This window comes from Odontesthes bonariensis, chromosome 1, assembly GCF_027942865.1.
Source record: "Odontesthes bonariensis isolate fOdoBon6 chromosome 1, fOdoBon6.hap1, whole genome shotgun sequence".
In the NCBI taxonomy this organism is placed as follows: domain Eukaryota; kingdom Metazoa; phylum Chordata; class Actinopteri; order Atheriniformes; family Atherinopsidae; genus Odontesthes; species Odontesthes bonariensis.
This window is the reverse complement of record NC_134506.1, coordinates 29,240,857-29,254,909: the sequence shown is the minus strand read 5'-3', so window position 1 is coordinate 29,254,909 and position 14,053 is coordinate 29,240,857. Positions and strand designations below refer to the sequence as shown.

Sequence of the window (14,053 nt, the reverse complement as noted above, 5' to 3'; positions counted from 1 at the left end):
TTGAATTTTCATTAACTTCATAGTATTATTGGTAGAGAGATCAGACATATTTCTCTAGAAGAGACCTAATATATCATATTTACCAAGGTTAAACATCGAGATAAAAGATGAGAACTCCCCGTTTAGGTAATGTAGGTGAAATATCCACCAAATAAGAAAGCAGACGGCTTCACCGTTTGCTCATCTGCTGCTGCAGATTTGTTGCTTGAAATTTAAGCTGGTCTCTAAGCTCTCAGTGGAAATTAAAGACTGAGGTATGCCTATGCGTAGATCGGACCGCAATTATGATGAGCAATGACTGCATAATGTTTGTTAAAAATGACTTGGATGAGGTTTCCTTTTCTACGACTTCCAAATAGATTTATAACCAGAAATTCAAGTAATCCCCTGAATTTAATCATTTTATTTTGAACTCACCTGCTCAGCTCTCCCAAACCTCATCCTTCTCCTGTTCCTCTTATAAAATGTAATCATGTCCTGATGTGCTTTCTCATTGTCTCAACCCCCCCCCCACCACCACTTATGTTTTCCCTTGGTACTCTGTATTCTCCACCCACTGTTCTTTCCCTCTTTCCTTGCTGTTGCCTGCTGTGCATTAATAATCAGTCTTAACGGGACAATATGTCATAAAGAAAGTTGCCTACAGGGAAGTAAAGCTCCACATGCACACAATCACAAACACAGTCATATTCCTGAGCTGTCCGTCTTCCTGTGTGCATTACACAGTTAGTTTTTGAGAATTACCACTGACTTTTGTCAATGTATGAATCCATCATCTGCCAGCCAGCTTGACATATATATTTTTAAAATTTTTGATGCGTTTGAGTCACAATCCAAAATGTGGATCATTCATCAGGCCTGAGAAAGACCACACAACGATGTCTAAACAGTGCTGCTCTGTGTGGAAACCACGAAGAATCAGATGTGAAATTCTTTCAATACAGTCCTTTATTTACATCCCTCTATCTTACTTTTCCATCAACACAATGAGTCAGACCACATTTTAAGTCTGCCGAGAGGATCCTCAATCACAGAGACAGCACAGATGCACAGAAAACTGGTTCTAATCGGTTATCTGGAGGTTTTTCCAACAAAGTCTCAAAACTTCACAGAACTGAAGTTGTCTCTTAATACTAATGATTACTTCTGTTTTTGGTAAATGTGGTCTGACCAAAACTGTAACACGCAGTACTCCTTATAAAACTTGAAGATGCTATGTGTCAGATTTATAGATAACACATTATAATTTTTAAATGCTCCTGATAACAACACAAATGTCAGTTTGTTTCTTTTTTCTGTTTGCCTTTCAACCTGACATCATTAGTATTTGGTGTGTAATTTGGTTTAAACAACCACCTCTAGATTAACTCTTGTTTTAGCTTCAAATAATATAGAGACACCAAAACCTCAGTTGGCATTCAGTTATTGCTTGAATTATAAAGCGCTACCACGTTAGGTTTGGCAGTGGTATATCAGAGGAGAAACCTCCCACATAGCATCTTAACACAACCAGAGGTTTGGGTTCCCATAAACATCAGACTCTAATCAACACAAGGCTGTGGACTCATTCAGGCATTTCATTTAGAGCAACAAAAATTACACACAAAAAAAAAACACGTTTTTCTTCCTCACACTTGAAAAATTTACCATTATTTTGAGGCTTTAAACATTCCTTTTGTTCCAATGTGTTTGACCTTGCCTCTATATACCACCATAATGAATTTCATAATGAAATTCAATCAAGATGTGGTTAAAGTTTAGATATCCATTCTTTCTGGACTTGCAGCCAGTTTTTACATGTTGCCTCCATTTTCCTAGTCCCAAGCATCATCGGACAAACGAACATGAATGCAGATATCAGGATTATTTTTAATGCTTGAATGCAAACTATTAATAGCCTGAGGACGGTCAGTGTGGAATCCATGAAGGCCAGCAGAGCCAGGCTTTTACTGCAACTGCTGTCAGTTTCTTCTGCAGTAACTGGGAAGTGAATGTTTATTATATTTAATTTAATAGCTTATTGTGTTTCACTGTGTAAAGCACTGTGTTGTATATTCTGCTGAGATGAAAAGGGCTTTGTGGTTTGACTTAAACCCTCTATGTTTACATTCACAAAGGCGACTTGAACAAATCATAAAGTCTACCCTTTTTGATGACTTCATTACAAATTCATTATGGTAGTGTACAACAACAAAACCTAAAATACTGTGTCCACATACATTTTGGACCTTACTGCAACCACCCAGACGGTGAATGTTTCAGGAAACCCAAACTCAATAAAATCCCCTAGAGGAACAACAGGAGCAAATGAAATCAACCAAAAAGAATATATAAAATAAAAATGAGCGCATATATGATATGTGCACACAGTATATATTTTTATATATATGACATGGGCTGTACAGATATTTTTCTTAAATGCATAGTAGCTTTAGAAGATCACACGGTGTAGATAAATAAGAACAATTCTGCTCTCTTGAGCTAAAATAAATAAACTTTCATTCGTGACTTGAACGATTAACTGGGAGCTTGGAGCACGATGCCACAGGGCTACTTTGCATGCTTCTGGTGGAAACACTTCATGGATTCAGTGAGTCAAAAGCATCTTGGTTTCTGGGGTTATTTCCCAACGTATTAAGTCGTGGCTTTTGCCTGTTTACACAGCCATTTGTGGAACAAAACTACAATATCCAGTTAAATGTAGCAGTGTTTGCAGAGTCGATGCAGAGTCATTACTCAGTGAAGAGATTAATTTAGCATTATGCTTTTGACTAATCTTACCAATATCATAAAAGCATTTCCACCCTTGAAGTCTGTTGATTCCTCTTTAAACCTCAGAGAGGATCTCAGAGTGCTCTCTGCTCGCAGGAGAGAAGGTGATGTTGAGGACAACGGTTGTTATGACAGCGATGTAGAAGAAGCATTTTTGAAGGGTACTTTTCTGTATTTTAGAGGGGAACAGGCTTTTTTTTTTCTTATATATTTATATTTGTACAAACATTTAGATCATAAACATCTCAAGCACCAAGATAGTAATATTAACAAAATGTAAGTGTTGATATTCATCCAAAATAAATGGAACCAGGCAGAGATCTATGTATTTTAACTTTGTCATTACTCTTAATTTTTCTGGGTGTTCCTCTATTTCTTTATGCCTTTTTCTTTTATATTTTACAATGGTAGGACACAATACTGAAACTATTCAATCCTAATTATATTCCCACTTTACAGGACACCTTGCTGTAAATCACTGTGCTTATATTCAATCCTTTTTGCAGAATTTGTTTGGCAATATTTCCGTGAACCTAGCTGCATTACCTTGCTTTCATACATAGACTCTACATGGTCCCATTGCGCTCAAATAAAAAAGGAGATCTTATTATAAAACACATACAATGACAAATCATTCAATTTCTTTTAGAATAGAGCAGAACAACACAGATACAAATAACAGACAGTCTGCCTGTCAGTGGATGGGTGTATTTACTGGATCAGAGAGAAACTTTTCACTTCCACTCCTGCGTGACTGAGACATGTCATTGCTTTATGAACATGGAAAAGCCATCACATCTGTGTCAGGGAAAATACACCATATGAATACCCCAGAGGGTCTAAATTCAGGTAAACATGTTGGCATCACCCCTTACGATCTGCAGGTCGCTCACCTTTTTCTTTTAGTATTTGTGTCAGTTTTAATGTATTTTCTCTGATCTCACATGAATGTGGCATGAAGACCATACACTGACACAGAGTTCTTTTTTTTTTGTTTTGCTTTTGTGTCATATTTTGAAACACTGACCCACAGTTAAACATCACATTAAGAAATGACAATAAATGAAACGATTTTGCAAGGACACTGATTTTTGTAAGGGGTTTTCTATGCTAGCACCATACTGCATGTTCACAAAATCGGAGAGAAAAAGAATTGGTCTTGGTATTGTTAGAAATGTTCTCAAGGCACTTATCTAAATCGTTTCCTCCTGTCTTTCTCTGGGCCGTTACTGCACAACAATACAGCGTCATTCTGCTGTCAGCACTCTTTTTACAGCCAAGACTCTACAAAGTGCTCTTCCAAAAAATTATGGGAGAATTGTTTCTTCATCTCGTAATTCCTCTTCTTTATCCCGTTTAAAGATGTCAGGGTTTTTGTTTTTTTTCCAGCTCTCCCTCTTTTCCTCTGTGTACATTCTTTAAATGGTCGACTCTGTCAGCGAGGCGTCTCTGCAGTCCAAGTCTTTGTCCTCTGTTCACTTGGCTTGATGTTTTTTATTTTCAGACTCGCAGCCATCCGTCTCCCTCTGTGAGCAGTCATGTTTCATTTATTTGAGCTAGCCTGGTCATTAGATGTTATTTGATATGCCTCTGAAGTTGTTTCCGAGCCCCAACACAAAAATCTACAAGCTTATTTGTTTGCCTGTTTGCTACCTCTGCATATCTCCACACTATTTATCCATCCACCTGTCCCTCAGTCTACTTACATCAGGAGGAGACATATGGATTAAACACATGATCAAATGGTCAATCCATCCATTTGTCTCTCTGTCCAAGCTTCCAGTTGTCGAGTGACATTTATTTGTTGAAGATATATTTTCTCAATGTGTTTGGTTACCTGGGGCAAAGGTCTAAACTCTGACAGCTAATTTAGTCCAGCTGCGTGTCTACCCCTCCGTCCTTCAGCTCTCCATCCCCCTGACTCTCTACCGATGTCTTGAGGACACATCAAAGCAGGTGATCATCATAAGATGGGCTTTGCAGAAGTTGACTCTGGTCTCCAGTTTGTACGTCATGGTTTCCAGAGCTTCTAAATACTCCACAGAGTCCACTTCATAGGGCTGCTGTAGCTCAACTGGATAAAGATGGAAAGATAGAGAAAACACAGCTTGGTAAAACACTGCTGTGTGTACTTTGAGTTGCCATCAAGTCAGAAGACAAGAGTGGTGATATTCTGTATCATCAAAATACCCATGAAATAAAGTCAAAGTGCTTTAAACCATAGTTGTTGTCAAATGTCGTATCAATCTTGGACTGAGTGACGCACAGTATTAACTGTCACAAATAAATAATTACTTTGGCCAATACAGAAGTCATAAATACTCACTGAAGTGCTGAATGTGTCTCAGTCCAGCACTAAAAACAGTTTGCACTGTCCAGCAGTTTTTCTTCAAACGCGAGCATCTATTTGTAACTCGTTGTATTATTATTATTTATTTTCCTACGAAGGACTCTGTAGGTTTGTACTGCAGTGGAAGTGTCACGGAACAACCCAGTCTCGAGGTAAAAAGTAAAGTGGTCACAAAATATTAAGCCAAACCTGAACCAAACACATCTGTCAAGCTGAGAAGCCAAGCAACCACATTTTAAAATATAATGTTTGAGTTCACAAATTACACATTACAAACTGCTTGGTTGAGTTTGGGGATTAAAACGTGCATGATTATGGTTAGGTTAACATCAGAGCTTGTGTGTAAAACAGACAAACTGTGTAATTATGCCTGCATCTAAATGTCCTTTTGCTGGGTTAAACAGGATTATTCCCCATCAGCATGAATAGTTTTCAGCTTCTGGACTATTTCTGTCAAAGACTTGATTTTTTTTCTTTTTTTTTTAACATGTTAAATTTGTGGGAGGTTTTGAAAATGAATGCTGAAAATTTTGAACCTGCATTACTTCTAATGTCATTTATGTTCAGGTGTTCAGTTTAGACAAAATGCTGTTAACAATTCTGATAGTTTGAAAGAGAGTTTAAAGGATCTGCTCCAAAACATTGGATACACAGAAACAAGAATGCATACCATATTTATGCAGACCAATCATGGATAAATGAGACTCTGAAGATTTGAACCCATCTAACTTTGCCTTATAACGCTATGATGAATGATTTGATACAGTTAAACTGGATAGTTTCCAGATCGCTGGTTGTTGTTGTCATTCTTAAACTGAAAAAGAGGTTAAAAAGAAATGCAGATGTAGGTACCAGATATGCTCAGGCTGCTAAGCAGATCAGGCACCCTGAGCATATCTGGCCCTGCATGTGCAGTAGATAACATCACACATAATTACTGGCTTTGCATCTAATGCATTGATTGGTTGTGGTCTTGCATTGGAATATTTCTCAACCCATGTTAAGGGAAAAAGAGAAATAGTAAATAAGAGGTTGACAATGGCATTAGAAAAATGTGCATGATAAATTATAGGGTTGCTACATTTATTCCCAATAAATCGTCACCTAAAAATCTTTCTCCAGCTAGTTGCTTATCTTCCCTTTCACACAAACACACGTTCCCTGATGTACCACACTTACACTCAGTGCTCCATTTGTGTGGCTCCAGCATCAAGTACTGTTTGGTTTGCTCCAGTTCTTTCTTCAGACACTGGTACTTGGCTCTGACTTCACTGATCCGTTGCTGGCGATGCTCCAACAGGCGAATCTTGGCACTGACATACACCACCTCCTGATGTACACATACAGAGACGACCCACAGACAGAAATGGATTTTATTTGTCTTAACATTTCTAGAGGAGTGAGTTGGGAAACTCATGCAGCTCTCTTTCTGCAGCAGCATTAACATTCACACCTCATCGACTCCCCGTGTGACCACAGGTGGGTTTTTGGGACACGGAGCAGCTTCACTGGAGCAGTTGGGGGTTAAGTGGCTTTGCAGGGAAAATCTATATTTCATGCTTTTCTCTCCCTCCCTCTTTCCCAAAGCCCACAATGCTCCCTCCCTTGAATACACAAGGGTTTAACAAAGGAAACCTGAAAAATCTGCACCATGCATTAATTTGCAATAATTTCATTAGCTGAAGTCAGTTCTGCAAAGTCTTAGAAATGTATAATTATCTGTAAATGAAAGTTAAAAAGTAAGACAGAGAAGAGTGCTCATTGTTAATACAGAATGTAAGACTAATGTTTATTCATTCACCTTGTGAGAATCCTTTATATTGTATTTTTTTAAATGTGTGGGGTAGCACAGATCCTTTGTCTTTCAGTATCTCATTCTTCTCCAGCATCTTCCCCTAGTTATCCATAACCAGAGCACTTAGTCCTTTTTTTATGTGTCCCTCAACTATGATTCATCAAATCAATTTCATTGGCATTGAGTGCATTCAGCTTTCTGCTCCCTTGCTTTAGACCCTCTTTCACTCTTTATTCACACATCCATCCTTCACAGTAGAACCAAAACTTCAGCCCTGCAATTAGTAGCTGACACACCAGACCAGCAGCAGCTGTGGACCTCAGGTGTGCCCCCACCCCACAACCCCATCCTCCCGCTCACCCGCTACAGTATTCTACAGAATCTCACCTTGCCCCCTCCTTTGTCCCTCCTCTTCTGTAGTCGCTCCACATCATCTATCTCATACACCTTGATCTCAAAGGTTTCTGTTGTTGCGGATGTGCCCCGGAGGTTTGAGGTTGCAGGAGGTCCCAGAGGGCCATCAACCCAGCATGCACCTGGGCTGGAGGAGGAGGAGGAGGAGGAAGTGGCGGCCTGTTTAGAGGACCACTGAGAGGGTGACGAGGAAGAGGAGTCCAAGGTCAGAGCTGGGATCAGACGTCGACGCTGGAGGCCTGAAAGAAGATGACAAAAAGAGCATTACACACAGTAAGACTGCGTCATAAAGTGTACCCAGTCACAAAACCCCTCTTTAATCCAACACACATACAGCTGCCAGCACTCGTGACCGTGTATTACTCTCTCTCCACTGAGAATACAGCTGCAATTTATATTTCATCATTCATTTATTGTGTTTGCCCCATTGATCAATACTTCATTGGTAATTAGACAAAGAGGTATTTATTCAAGCTTTCTTCAACTATTTTTGTGAGTAATTCTCTGTAGAAAGTAGCAAACGTTGTGATCGAATGGCCATTTTTAGTATAACAAAGTCCAGTTTCCAGTGTGAATCATTTTGTGGCTTTGCTTGAATTAATTTGGCTTTAATTACAAGTATTAAATTACATTATTAAATCAACTATGAAACATTTTTTGATTCCATAGAATAAAATGTGTATTTCTAGATGTTGGTGAACACCAACAGACTTTATTAGTTCATTGGCATGCAGCATACCTAGCCACACATTGTGTGACTGCATTTCACAAACTGAAAGACATAAAGAAAATATCCCTTATGATGACTTAATATCTCCACAAAGCCTTTTACGAAAATTAAATTTTGTTATTCTGCTTTGTAAAATAATGACATGTAAACATTTATGTTCTGTGTAATGAATTGAATTTTTTCCACCTTATTTTTAAATTGCTAAGTTTAAACATTTGTTTGCCCCCCTTAGGAGGGCAAACAAAAACTTTAGTTCATTTAGGTCACTTGTGGACAGAACAGGTTTTCTGTTTGTTGAAGTGTTTGTTGCTATGTTAAGCTGCATTTCTTATTATAATTCCTGGAAAAATAAAAATTCAACTTGTAACTGTGATGACACATGGCTGTTTTGTATGTAGACCTTTATGTTACACTGGACCACACAGACTAAAAAGGTAAAAACAGCTACCAGTAGATACAGTTCAATTGAGTGTTTGTTGGCCTAACAAAACTAACTTTCTCAGCCACAAAATTAATATATTCTATATGCAAATGAAGACAGAACACAAATCTAAAAGTAGAATATATTAACTGAGAAGGAAGATCACTCCTGGAAGAGTAGACAGAAAAAAAGTTGGAGGAATCAGTGGAGGGAGGCAGAGAGGACAAAAGAAATCTACTGCATGTTCCAAAAAGCAGAAAGGGGACAATAAAGAGGTGATGGAGTGTGTCATGAGATAAAAAGGATGGAAGTAATAGATAGAAGGCAGCAGGTCAGTCTATAACCTGCACTACAAGTTCGACACTACAATGTACACACCCGTATTCATACAGCACGCTCACGTGCACTTTGCATAGAAATTGACGGCCATGTCGACGGGAATGTTATCAGAGGAACTGAGAGACAAAGTGAGGGAGAAAGGAGAAAGTGTTGATTTTAATAAGGTTGCAGCTGTCTTTTGGTCTCTGTGCGGCACAAAAAGGTCAAACAGAGACATTTGTATTTCATTAGGATGCAAGCGTATAACTGGTCAGAGAAAGGCTGAGGGTCTGCTGGGAGGAGATGATGTAAGGGGAGAGGGTTGAGTGAGAAAAGAGCTGAAAAATTTAATCCAATCTAATGGAAATCAGGCACAAAGAGAGACTCAGCTGGCAATGTGATTAACATCATGGTTGGAAATTTCTTTAGTCTTTTTTTCATCTCGCTGTTAACAGTGCATTCAATTCTCTTAAATCAGGGCTCAATCCATCATCCCTCGGTTAATTCTTCCCCTCCATATGAAATAAACGCAGAATATCACTTCATGTCTTTGTGTCGAATTGTAACAGTTTGACAGTGCGCTGGTTCTTTGATCGGAATCTGTTGTGGCTAAAGGAAAATGAGAGTAAATCCAGATTTAATGCTGCATGGCTGGAAGGTGAGACAGCATACACGTGGATGAAAAGGCTCATTCCAGTTTAAATTAATAATCAGAGAAAACCAAGTAGGGCTTGCTTCTCTACAATCTGATTTTATGCACATATCCATCTTCATGCTTAACCAACACAGAGTAATTTGGCAGGCATATTAGCAAGCTCTCTGTGTTGCGTTCTGGTGAATATATATTCATTACAGCCTTCACCACCATATTCCCTTTTACCATTTCACAGATGGGCGGTCAGGGTCACCTTTCCTACCTGGCACCTCCTGCAGCCATAGCTTTCTTCACTTTTCACTTGCGTGTCATTGCTTTCTCATTGCATTTTCATCAGTGGATTCTCCTCACAAGGGTCTCTTTTCTTTCTTTTCCTCACTTTATCTTACATTCTTTTTAAAGCTTTACCTAGCTACGCTCAAGAGAGGAGAGGGGTAGAAAGGAAAGGACAAAAAATGTTTAAAATCATGGTAGACTTTTACAAATCATCATCTGTCCTACGAGTGAGCCAAAAATGAAAGATAATAGGAATAAATTGAGTAAATACGGTAATCTTTGCTTTTGGCAAAGGGGTTCTGATTCACATCTAAATTATATATCCATGAGAATGAACCGAGACTGCAGCTCTCATGATTTTGTTGAGTCTGTGCTCTTGTTGCTAGATGTGAGGTCACGAGTGTAATGGTTAGGTTTTATTCTTCTAGTGGCTTTTTTTATTTAATATAAGTAGTGCTACAGCTCTAATGATTAAGTGAAATTACAAATGTACTTAATTATGAGCAACAGTAAGGCTACTTTCATTTTCTCCTCCAAAGTTTTCTGTAGAAAGATCTGTTAAAGTAGGTTTATGTGACCTGTGTTGCTCCTGCTCTTCTTGCCGCTCTTGGAGCTCCGTCGGGAGGAGGTGGTGGCCGAGCTGTGCTCACTGAGGGAGTCCTGAGCGGATGAGGTGCTTCCTGTGTTCTCGCTGCTGTCTCTTAGCATGCTCTCGTAGCCACTGCTGCCTCCACTGTGGTAAAACAAGGCCGTCTTCCCCATGGCCGGGGGCAACTCACCACTCAGTACGCTGCTGTTAGAGGCGAAATTACATCAGTTGAAGATGAAATCAGAAAACAACATTCTTAAAAGGGTTAAAACTATTTTTGGAAAAAATCTATACTTCACATTTCTTTGTGCACTTGAGCTTATACCTGTTGTCACTTGCGTGGCCGCTGCTGCAGCGATGTGGTTTTCTCGGAGCTGTGATCTTGCTGTAGGGAGAGGGCAGTGTTTGTACCACAGCTGCCTTTTCCTCTGCCTGGTTATCTCCTCCTGCTCCACCTCCACTGAAAACAACAAAATAGGAAGAGCCCAGAAGTATTAAAGGAGTTAAAACCTGATAAGATAGCATTTGGCTAGGATGTAAAACAAAACAAGGTAGAAATAACTAACCCTGTCCCTGCACTTCCTCTTTCCTCTGCTGGATCTGAGCCTCCTCCCTGGACGTGGTTCCTGGAACGCGAGCTTGTGCTTCCCTGGAGGAGCTCTGAGATTCTGCTGTTGACAGCCCGCAGAGGCAGCTTTGCCGCCAGGCTTCCTCCTCGACTGCGGCTCAGAGACTGGGTAGACCAGATTCCAGGAGCAGGTCCCTGCTGCTGCAGAGGTCCCTGGACTGAACTCTGGGGCTGAGAAGACATGTACACGGTTTAGATGGGAGAAAGGGGGTGAGCTGGTTTGGGGTTAAAATGGGAAAAGATATTTTCCTTTACAAATTAAGAGGAATTTTCTTTTACCTTTCCATTAGGAGGAAGGCTGGAGCTGCGACTGGTAGTTTGGCTTAAAGACTTGGTAGAGAAGCTCAGGGTCTTGGTGCTGGAAGCAGACAGACTCCTGGCCTTGGGACTGCTGGTCATCAGTAGCTTACTGACTGCTGAGATCTTTGACTGGCTGCTGGTCTTGGCTGGTGACTGTGGAGTGCTGCTTGGACTGGTACTCCCACTGAAATTAGGGCTGGTGGGGTTTCCAGTAGGAGAAGATACTGATGCAGCACGGGTGATGCTGCGTCCGGTACGGGGCATGGTGGTGTCCCCCCTCACCCCTCCTCCCCCTCTAAGGCTCTCTCCTCTCTCCAGGGAGAAGCAGTCGTAGTGGTGGGAACCACTACTGTGAGAGGTGTGGACCCGGCCCAGAGAGTTTGTTCTGTTTGCAAGCTGTTCTAACTTGGCGCTGAAAAGTCTGCTGCTGTCTATACTGGAGCCACGCTGTCTGGTTATTCCTGTAGGACTCAATCCAGATGTCCCTGCATCCTCTGCTGAGCTGCCTAGCAGCGAGACTCCATGGTTGGGTTGGTGGAGAGGACTGGCTGCCCTGTTTCGCTGGTCGAGGCTGGACCTTCGTACTGGTGGCAGAGGTGGGATTCCCCCCTTCTTGTGGGAGAAAAAACCCTGTTTTCCATTTGATCCCCAGCGGTCAAGTGTGGCACGGGGGCTGCAGGGAGTTGAAGTGGTGACACCAAGATTGCGATACTCCATACCATTGTCTAAGCCGTCGTGACGGTTGAGACGACTCCAACCGCGAGGAAGACTCGCTGTGCGGTGGATATCTGGGCTGTAGATGCTAGTCAGGAATTCACCTTGGGTAACAATGGCAACCATCTCACACCCATCCACCACTCTCTTAAAGGAGTCTGGGGATGACACAACTTCCCCGCCTGAACCACAGCTGCTATGATCTTCACCTGATGATGAAGGATTAACAAAATATAAAGTGTAAAACAGAACACAGACTTTAATTATTTTACTTTGAAACAACACCTTATTGTTTCTTACCATCTCTGCAGAAGCTGTGCTGGTCCCTACTTCCACTTCCAGTCTTCTCTCCTAATTGTTTTTTTAAAGGCTCTACTTCCCTTTTTTCTGATTTCACTTCACACATAAGCTCCCTGGACCTTCGCTCCTCCATGCCTCGTTTCAACCAGGGGTCTTCAAAGCTCATCTCACTGGAAATGGAGGCTAAAATAGCTGCATTTGACTTGACTCCATCTTTCATTATGATGGTATTGGTGGGTGAGGATAGAATGGTGGGTTCCTGTATAACCATCGGTTTGACAGCCATACACGGCTGAACACTGATGTGGCTTTTGAAAGGAGAGTGGTTACCAGACCCTGACAGAATTTGGATGTTAGTTTTAGCCATGGAGGGAGGTAGTTTTCTCAGCCTGTCTTTGGTTGGAGTATCTTTATCAGACAAGTTTTCTGACAGCACCAGCTCTCCCTCTAGACTTCCTCTTCTTGGGCTCTCGCTCTGGCTGGAGTCAGGATCAGCCAGCGCTTCCCCTTGCTGACTCTGGGACTGGCTGAAGCTATGGAGAGACTGATCAGCATCACTGCCCATGCTCAGATCACTCATCCAGGAGGAGATAGAGGAACCACAGTTAGACATCCCTGTGGATAAGGCTTCACCTTCTATGCGTAGCTTGGCCATTGCCACCTGCATCAAAGAAAAGGGCAATTAGTCATTGGAAATCCTACAGACAATGATGTCAACAATGTGATTTGGCTACTGGAACATATAAAATATGACAATGTTAGGCTTCAAGTCCACTTTAGGGTACACAGCTACTTCTCAAATGATTTGAGTTACTGTTGATGCAAAGCAAGACAGATACACTAACCTCTGCCATGGCAACCACCTCTTTAACCCCTGAGGTTGTTGCAGGACCTGGAAGCATGTTATAATCCTCCACAGCTCCATCCAAATCAGTATCAGTGACAATGCTGATGGGTTGAGAGTGTGAAGCGAGGGCAGCTTCAGAGCCACAGTCGCTGTTAAAGCTGATGATGCTAGTTGGACGACAGGCCAGGCTCTGAGCCTCCATGAGAGCTGTAATATCAAGGTCCTCCTCACCTCCAGAGGCCACACGACAGACCAGCTCATCCTCCCCAAACAAGAACGATCCAACTGCTTCTACTGATGCAGCCGGTCCTGAAGCTGCAAGCAGAAAAGAGGGAAAAAAGCTACCACCACAGTTTTATTGTTGTTCATTGTCCATATATAGCACACATTCGTCATTAGGTTTGAGTATACAAAGCAGATTTTGCATCACCATCCTTAAGTGTGTCTAAAGGTATTGGTGGGACATCATCATCGCAGAGTGTCTCAGCTGAGCCCAGGCTGGCAGACAGAGAAGGAGTTGGCTCTCGGACTTGTGGGCTCATGCCTGCAGGAGAAGTCCTGGACAGCAAGGACTCTGTGGAGGAGCGGCCACTGTCTGCAGCCAAACTGTCTGCAGAGTCAGAGGAGCACACTTGGCATTGTAATGACTTTTGTTTTCCAATACATGAATGAAGGCATCCACTGGCACTTGTGATCATTTTACAATTCCAGTTTTAAATACTGGTAAAACAGCACTTGAGGAGGAGTTCATTGGTGTGTGTTATGCCACCCATTAGCAGACTGTTCTTGCATCACTAACTGCACTGGATTTGTCACTCAGTTATGAATTATTTCAATACAGCTGAAAATTGGCAAAAATGAATATAATAAGTACAATAAGTACATAGTTATTAAATAATCCAAATGAATGATAAATAGAAGTATTGTGCAGTTATCAGCAATAA

General features: G+C 41.2%; 1 protein-coding gene across 2 annotated transcripts in view; it reads right to left on the bottom strand.

Annotated features, from left to right (window-relative positions):
• Nucleotides 1-877: 877 nt before the first annotated feature.
• Nucleotides 878-14,053, bottom strand: part of kif26ba (kinesin family member 26Ba) — a 94,295-nt gene continuing 81,119 nt past the window's right edge. For both annotated transcript variants that reach the window (XM_075463344.1, XM_075463355.1), the window contains exons 19-28: nucleotides 13,540-13,719; nucleotides 13,108-13,424; nucleotides 12,263-12,923; nucleotides 11,228-12,171; nucleotides 10,887-11,119; nucleotides 10,646-10,780; nucleotides 10,310-10,524; nucleotides 7,305-7,570; nucleotides 6,302-6,452; nucleotides 878-4,846 (exon numbers count right to left, since the gene is read on the bottom strand). In XM_075463344.1, the coding sequence (XP_075319459.1) occupies nucleotides 4,698-4,846; nucleotides 6,302-6,452; nucleotides 7,305-7,570; nucleotides 10,310-10,524; nucleotides 10,646-10,780; nucleotides 10,887-11,119; nucleotides 11,228-12,171; nucleotides 12,263-12,923; nucleotides 13,108-13,424; nucleotides 13,540-13,719 (3,251 nt within the window). In that variant the 3' untranslated portion in view covers nucleotides 878-4,697. The remainder of the gene's footprint in view (nucleotides 4,847-6,301; nucleotides 6,453-7,304; nucleotides 7,571-10,309; nucleotides 10,525-10,645; nucleotides 10,781-10,886; nucleotides 11,120-11,227; nucleotides 12,172-12,262; nucleotides 12,924-13,107; nucleotides 13,425-13,539; nucleotides 13,720-14,053) is intronic.